The following is an 8,012-nucleotide window of genomic DNA, read 5'->3' as shown; positions in this document are numbered from 1 at the left end:
TCTCCCTCCTTTCCATCCCTCCTTCCTTCCTTCCTTCTTCCTCCTCTCCTCCCTCCTTTCCTTCCTCCCTCCCTCCCTCCTGTCCTTCCGTCCACCCTCCCTCCTTTCCTTCCTTCTTCCTCCCTCCCTTCCTTCCTCTCTCCCTCTCTCATTCCTTCCCTCCTTCTGTCTTTCCTCCCTCCCTCCTTCTTTCTTTCTTTCCTCCGTCCTCTCTTCCTTCTTTTTCCTCCCTCCGTTCTTTCCTTCCTTCCTTCGCCCTCCTTTCCTTCCTTCTCCCTCCCTCCTTCCTTCCTTTCTCTTCCCTCCTTTCCTTTCCTCCCCTCCCTCTTTCCCTTTCTCTTCCCTTCCTTCCTCGCTCCTTTCCTTCCTTCCTCCCTCCCTCTCTCCCCTCCTTCCTTTCCTTCCTTCTTTCTTTCCTCCCTCCCTCCTTTCCTTCCTTCTTTCTTTCCTCCCTCCTTTCCTTTCTTTCCTTCCTTATGATTATTTACTTAAAAGATAATTACTTTGATATTATTGATAGTTTAAGTTGTTTTTCTATTTCATACTTGAAGTTTCTCTAATGTGAGAATTTGCAGCTTTTTGAGTTTTAACATTTCTGATATTTTATGGATCTAAAATGATGATTATTGAGGATAAGTAGTCTCTATCACAGAGCTGCTGCTGTAATTATCTTTCCATCTATTATAAACATATAAACTCTTTAGTACCTGATGTGGATTTTGTAGTTGGACGACGTGGCGAACTTGAAGCCGCAGCGTTCGCAGGTGTACGGTTTCTCCTCGCCGTGATGCATCCTGCGATGAGCCACCAGCTGACACTTCTGAGCAAAACACTTATCACAGTCTGAACAGTTGAACGGCTTCTCACCTGGAGGGAGGGGGGGGGGGGAGAGAGAGAGAGAGAGAGAGAGAGAGAGAGAGAGAGAGAGGAGAGAGAGAGAGAGAGAGAGAGAGAGAGAGAGAGAGAGAGAGAGAGAGAGAGAGAGAGAGAGAGAGAGAGAGAGAGAGAGGAGAGGGGGGAGAGGGAGAGGGAGAGGGAGGGAGAGGGAGGGAGAGAGGGAGAGAGAGAGAGAGAGAGAGAGAGAGAGAGAGAGAGAGAGAGAGAGAGAGAGAGAGAGAGAGAGAGACAGAGAGAGAGACAGAGAGAGAGAGAGGGAGAGGGGGGGAGAGGGAGAGGGAGGGAGAGAGACAGAGAGAGAGAGATTGAGATTCACTCATAATGAACTCAGGTATATTATAACTCAACACCAATATTATGCTCCTGAAAATGTCAAATGGTGTATCACCTACAGTGAGTTTAAGTGTTCTTATACTAATAATGTAAATTGATTCTCCAGATTAAATGTAATATTTAGAACAATTGTATTCCATTAGCTTTATTAGTTTTTATGGTTACACCACTTAATCCTCTAATATATTCTCCTTCCTTCCTTCCTTATTCCTTCCTTCCTCCCTCCCTTCTTTCCTTCCTTTATTCCTTCCATCCTCCCTTCCATCTTTCCTTCCTTCCTTCCTTCCTTCCTCCCTCCCTCCCTTCCTTCCTCCCTCCTGTCCTTCCTTCTGTCCTTCCAAAGTTTTTATGATTACACCACTTAGACATTTTTACCATAATCCTCTAATATATTCTCCTTCCTTACCTCCTTCCTTTCCTTCCTTTATTCCTTCCTCCCTCCCTCCCTTCGTTCCTTCCTTTATTCCTTCCACCCTCCCTTCCATCTTTCCTTCCTTCCTCCCTCCCTCCCTCCCTCCCTTCCTTCCTTCCTCCCTTCCTTCCTTTCCTTCCTTCCAAAGTTTTTATGGTTACACCACTTAGACATTTTTACCATAATCCTCTAATATATTCTCCTTCCTTCCTTCCACCCTCCCTTCCATCTTTCCTTCCTTCCTCCATTCCTCCCTTCTTTCCTTTCTTCCTACCTTCCTCCCTCTCTCCCTTCCTTCCTTCTTTCTGTCCGTCCTTCCTTCCAAAGTTTTTATGGTTACACCACTTAGACATTTTTACCATAATCTCATATATTCTCCTTCCTTCCTTCCTTTCCTTCCTTTATTCCTTCCTCCCTCCCTCCCTCCTTCTTTCCTTCCTTTATTCCTTCCACCCTCCCTTCCATCTTTCCTTCCTTCCTTCCTCCCTCCCTTCCTTCCTTGCTTTCCTTCCTTCCAAAGTTTTTATGGTTACACCCACTTAGACATTTTTACCATAATCCTCTAATATATTCTCCTTCCTTCCTTCCCCCACCCTCCCTTCCATCTTTCCCTTCCTTCCTTCCTTTACTCCTCCCTCCCTCCCTCCCTTCCTTCTGTCCGTCCTTCCTTCCAAAGTTTTTATGGTTACACCACTTAGACATTTTTGCCATAATCCTCTAATATATTCTCTCTAAATGGATTAAAAGCAGAAATTTGATGCTGGGTCCACAAAAAAAGAATGTGTGAAGTTTTTCATACGTTTATTTTCATGTTTTAACCCTTTAAATTTAAACTTAACCTTAAATTGTGGTTCCAAAATCTGGTCTAGGGACTAACGACCTGCTCATATCTTAATTAAAAGCTTGATTTAATTGATGAATTGATGGGTCTGGGTCTCTGGGGTCTCACCTGTGTGTATGCGCAGGTGTGTTTTGAGCTGCGTCGCCTGTCTGAAGGTTTTGGAGCAGAAGATGCACGAGAAGGGTTTGAGTCCGTTGTGTATCTTCTCGTGTCGGTGGAGGCTGCTGGCGGTCTTTAAACAGTTTGTTACATTCTCCGCAGCTGTGCAGCGTCTGCAGCGTCTGCTCGTCCATCCCCGTCGGGTCCTGCTCCCCGATCTCCGTCCCGTCCTCCCCGATCTCGTCCACCTCGTCGTCCGCCCCGAGTTCGCCGCTCTCCTCTTCGTCCTCGTCCCTGTCGTTGTCGCCGCCGACGCCATGGCAACCGCCGCCGCCGCCGACCTCCTCCTTCCTCTCCCTCTCCCCCTCCCTCTGCCTCTCCCTCGCCCCCTCCCTCGACCCCGCCGCCCCTCTCCGCTGCTGCTGCTGCTCAGTCGGGGTTTTTTGGCGGCGGTCTCGTCCTGAGAGGGCTCCAGTCCGCCGAGTCGTCGCCGAGGTCTTTCACGCTCCCGTCCGAATCCTCCCCCCCGAGCGTCATCTTGTCTTCTAACGGCCCCTCTTCCTCTCCCCTCTTCCTCTTCCTCTCCCTCTACCCCTCCCCCTCCCTCTGTAGCTCTGGACTTTGGGGGTATCGTCAGTAGAGCTGCTGGGCTCCGCCGCCTCGCCGCTGAGACGTTTGGGTCTCCCTCGGCCCCTCTTCCTCCCCAGTCCTCTCACAGCGCTCCTCGACGAAGGGTTATACTCATCGTCGCTCTTCTCCTCCCCGTCTAGGTCTACCTCCTTGTCCCGCTCCTTCGCCTCGCCATCTGCCACCCCTCCCGTGACGGAGACGATGGAGAGTTCGAGGGGGGAGCTGGGGCTGCTCCAGGAGCCGCTGGGACTCGGAGGAGAGAGACCGGCTTCTGATTTCTCGCTGTGCTCGGACCAGTGAGGCGTGTCCTCCAGATACTTCGTGGCTTCGGGCATTCCTAAAAACACAGCGGCCCCGACGCACCGCCGCCTGTCTGGTGCTGAAAACATCAACATGATAAAATAAAGTTTGTGTTTCAGGAGGAGAGTCAAAGTGATTTTCATTTAAAGGACACAAACAGAACAATTAGATCTGATGTAGGAAGGAAGGAAGGAAAAGACGGAAGGAAGGAAGGAAGGAAGGATGGAAGGGAGGAAGGAAGGAAGAAATAGGAGAGGAAAGCAGGAAGGAACAGAAGAGGAAGGAAGGGGCATGGAAGGAAGGAAAAGAAGAGTAGGAAAGATGGAAAGAAGAGTATGGAAGGAAGGAAGGAAGGAAGGAAGGAAGGAAAATAAGAGAGGAAGGAAAGATGGAAGGAAAGAAGGAAGGAAGGAATGAATGAATGAATGAAAGAATGAAAGAAGCAAGGAGGGAGGAGAAGGAAAAGAAGACAGGATAGAAAGATGGAAGGAAGGAAGGAAGGAAGGAAGGAAGGAATAGAAGAGAGTAAGGAAAGATGGAAGGAAGAAAGGAAAGAAGAGAGGAAGGAAAGATGGAAGGAAACGAAGGAAGAAGGAATGAATGAAAGAAAAAGAAAAAAGCAAGGAGGAGGAGGACGAAAAGAAGACAGGATGGAAAGATGGAAGAAAGGAAGGAAGGAAGGAAGGAAAGATGGAAGGAATAGAAGAGAGGAAGGAAGAAAGGAAGGGAGGAAGGAAGGAAGAAATAGAAGAGAGGAAGGAAGGAAAGAAGGAAGGAAGGAAGGAAGGGAGGAAGGTATTGTCAATATTTCTTCTTAATATTATTTTAAGTCTTATTTATTTTATTTATGTCCTCAGTTATTTATTTCCTGTCTGCTGTTCTTTTCAGCATTTCAAAATAAAAGCATGAGGTGTTTTGTACCTGCTCAGGTTCATGTGTCCCGTGTAGATAAACTCCAGCAGCTTCTCCAGAGAGTAGCGGCTGACCTTGTCGGGGTCGAGGGTCGTGACGTCTTGACCCTTCTCCGCCTGAGACGAGAAGTATTTGCTGAACGCCGCCAGGATGTTTCTGTGAGCTCTGAACTCCACGTCTCTCACCACGATGGTGATGTCACACAGGAAGTCCATCTCCCGCTGCTCATGAAGACGCTGCAAGAGCAACTTCCCATGACTGCTGACATGAGCCATGCTGCTGCTGCTGCTGCTGGAGGAGACGGAAGAGAGGTTTAAACACACGGAAAAAAGAAGAGAGGAAGAAAGGAAGGAAGGATGGAAGGATGATGGAAGGAAGGAAGGAAGGAAGGAAGGAAGGAAAAGAAGACAGATGAAAAGATGGAAAGAAGGAAGGAAGGAAAGGAAGGAAGGAAAAGAAGAGAGGAAGGAAAGATGGAATAGAACAGAGGAAGGAAGGAAGGAAGGAAGTTAAACACTTTTACAGCAGATAAAATAATAAATAAATGTGTAGAACAGTTGAACTCACTTTGTGAAAATCCAATATCAGACCTAGAAAACATAAAGAAGACAAAACATTAAAAAATTAATTAACATCAGACTATTTTACTGAATTATGAATCTAATTAATTTAATGATTTCTTAATGATAAAGTAAAAATCAAAAAATAGTAACATATAAAACAGTATGAAGAAGAAAAACTAAAATGAATTCTAGTATATTTAAATTAAATAAATAACAATATTTAGTTTTAGGGGATTGTACTGGAAGCTTTTACCATTAAATAAAAAAACTAAATAAAATACAGAAATAAAGAAATTAAAGGGAAAAGATTAATAATCAATTAAATTTAAATTGTGTGTGTGTGTGTCTATATGTCCAGGTGTGCATGTGTGTGTTATATATTGTTATTGCACTGATTTAAAAGTGGAATAATAAATATATGTGTGGAGTTAGGCTTTAAGTTACACATTAATATAAACATCTGACATTTATAACATTATATATATATGTGACATAAAAGAAAAGAAAAAGCATAATAAAAACCTTTGAATATAAGAAGTCCAGACTTACTGTCAGTAGTGTCAGTTTCAGCTTCTCTTTAAATAATCACACTGTTGATTCTTCTGTTGGAGATAATTCACAATTAATACAAATACACATTAAAGGACGTAGTTAGTGATGTAATAACAATGAAAACAGATATTAAAGGAGTTAGTAATATTATTACTAAAGGAGTTAGTAATAATAATGTAAGAGTGAAAATATTAACCATTCAATAGTTTCCAATGTGTATAATAAACCACACATCCACAACAATTGGCTATACAGAGAGAGAGAGAGAGAGAGAGAGAGAGAGAGAGAGAGAGACAGAGAGAGACAGAGAGAGAGACATAGATAGATAGATAGACAGACACAGACACACACAGAGTGATACATACACACACTCATAGAGAGAGAGAGATACACACACACACACAGTTAGTGATGTAATAACAATGAAAACAGAGTAAATAATCAGATATTAACAAATGTATTGATCTGATTATATTATATACAAGTTACATTTGGCTATATACATAATGCACACACAACAATATAGTGAAAATACACAGAGACACACAAACACACACACACACAGAAACACACACAAACAGAGACGCCCCACCACATAGTTAGTAGTGTAATAATGAAAACAGTGTAAACAATCTGATATTAACAGATGTATTGGTTTGATTAGATATAAAAGGATGTAGTTACTGGTGAATAATCAGATATTATTATTGATCTGAAGCAGCAGCTGACAGGTGAGATGAAGGTTTTGGAAAATAAAAGCTCCCATTGGCTGCAGGCCTTAATGTGATGCTAATGCTAACGCTAATGCTAAAAGCGGCGCTGAAGGTCGATTTAAACACATCCTGATTGGTATTTAAGACTTTGAGGGTGTTTGGGGATAGTTGGTGATTTAATCTAACCACTTGAGATGTTGTGTAGCTCGTGCATTGTCTCACCTGAGCGGCAGGTAAGTGCAGTCGAAGCTAACTGTGAAGCTAAAAATGCTAAAAGCGCGGAAAACATTGTGCTCTTATTTCGAAGGTTTTGTTCCGGCGGGGGTTTTTTAGGCTGTTAAGTTAGTAGACAAATATTAAGAGTAGGTTGTTTCGGTAGCGGAGCAGCATAAACACGCCGTTACCGATGTGTAACAAATGTTTAAAATGAAGGTTTTATTAATTAAATGCAAAGTAAATAAAAGCAGAAAGAAAAAAAGTACCTTCTAATATCCGCGATCCCCTCAGCCATTATCCTGTGACGTCACACGTTATCGCGAGATCTTTGTTGACTACAAAGATGATCGGATTGGTTGAGATGATTCCCCGCGCGACTAGCGACGGACGGTTTGGTAGATATCTATCTGAAGAAAAGTCGTGATTTCCATCTAAAACAGCAGAAATTGTTGGTAAGAACTTTATTATTTACGCGGAGAAGCTGCTTTTTATTCACTTTAAAGGACGAGTTCACAATTTTTCAATTTCGTCTCAAAACAACTGTTAGAAAACACCGTCTGAGGAAACACAAAGAGGGAATTTGATATGACTAACTAAGACTGATGAAGCTGAATACAAGCTTCACATCTACTTTAAGAAAATCATAAATTGCACGTTAAACATTTTTTCATTATAGTTTTTATTCAGCTAGTTTTCTTTTTTCTTTTTTTAAAAACTTTTTTAAAATTATATTTCAGTAGGCCTAAATTAAACATTTTTTTCAGTGCTAGTTTTAGTTTTAGTCTTAGTTTTAGTTAACTATAATAACCCTGCTGACTGTACATGCATTATTAGTGGATTTCCTCCAGTACAATGACCACCACCACATCTGGATAACAGGAGTTTCTGTATCTATTTCCCACTTCCTTGTATATAGTAGAGCTATTTTTATATTTATCTTTGTGTGCCTTGTTGTATCTCTCAGGAGATTGTGGTGTGTAAGCACACTGAGATAAACTAACCTGGAGTCAGATGCTTTGTATGATTAAACAGCTGGGGGGGGGAAACCTCTCCCATGTGAAACATTTTGGATGTATAACTGAAACACCACATAGTTACCACATAGTTTAAATGATGAATTGGGTATAAACCGTCCCTCCATTTTTATAAATATGTAATTTCTTCCTCCCTCTTTTAGTTTCCCCCTGGTGTCAAGACTTAGAACAAGTATTGATTTGTTTCTCAAACATTTTGTGCACCACCTACACACTTTATTCTTTTTCTGTTTAGGAGGTATAAATTATAATGATGATAAATGTTTATTTCTACAACGAAAAACAAACATGTATTTTGTTGCAGCACCTGCACCAGTTGGAAATAGGAAGTTTCATCTTTAAGAATAAAGATATATATATGGATGAAAACACTGTAGTTACTAATCAAAATGTGAAATCAGCTTAAATCTAGTTTCTGCAGCTCTCACCTGATAATAAAGCTGCTCTGCAACATATCTAAGATAAAATAAAGATAATATAACCCTTTATTGTCAGTGTACAGTCACCTTT

At 42.3% G+C, this 8,012-nt stretch overlaps 1 protein-coding gene across 1 annotated transcript in view; it reads right to left on the bottom strand.

The window, feature by feature from the left end:
* Window positions 1-4,699, bottom strand: part of mynn (myoneurin) — a 6,775-nt gene extending 2,076 nt beyond the window's left edge. Inside the window, 9 exon segments of the mRNA XM_053342810.1 lie at window positions 546-556; window positions 708-867; window positions 2,592-2,712; window positions 2,714-2,876; window positions 2,924-3,047; window positions 3,050-3,131; window positions 3,134-3,565; window positions 3,567-3,591; window positions 4,434-4,699. Of these exon segments, the coding sequence (XP_053198785.1) occupies window positions 546-556; window positions 708-867; window positions 2,592-2,712; window positions 2,714-2,876; window positions 2,924-3,047; window positions 3,050-3,131; window positions 3,134-3,565; window positions 3,567-3,591; window positions 4,434-4,699 (1,384 nt within the window).
* Between the last annotated feature and the right edge of the window lie 3,313 nt (window positions 4,700-8,012).

The sequence above is a fragment of the Scomber japonicus genome, chromosome 21, assembly GCF_027409825.1.
Source record: "Scomber japonicus isolate fScoJap1 chromosome 21, fScoJap1.pri, whole genome shotgun sequence".
In the NCBI taxonomy this organism is placed as follows: Eukaryota; Metazoa; Chordata; class Actinopteri; order Scombriformes; family Scombridae; genus Scomber; species Scomber japonicus.
The sequence above is the reverse complement of the archived record's forward strand: the minus strand, read 5'-3'. Positions and strand labels throughout refer to the sequence as shown.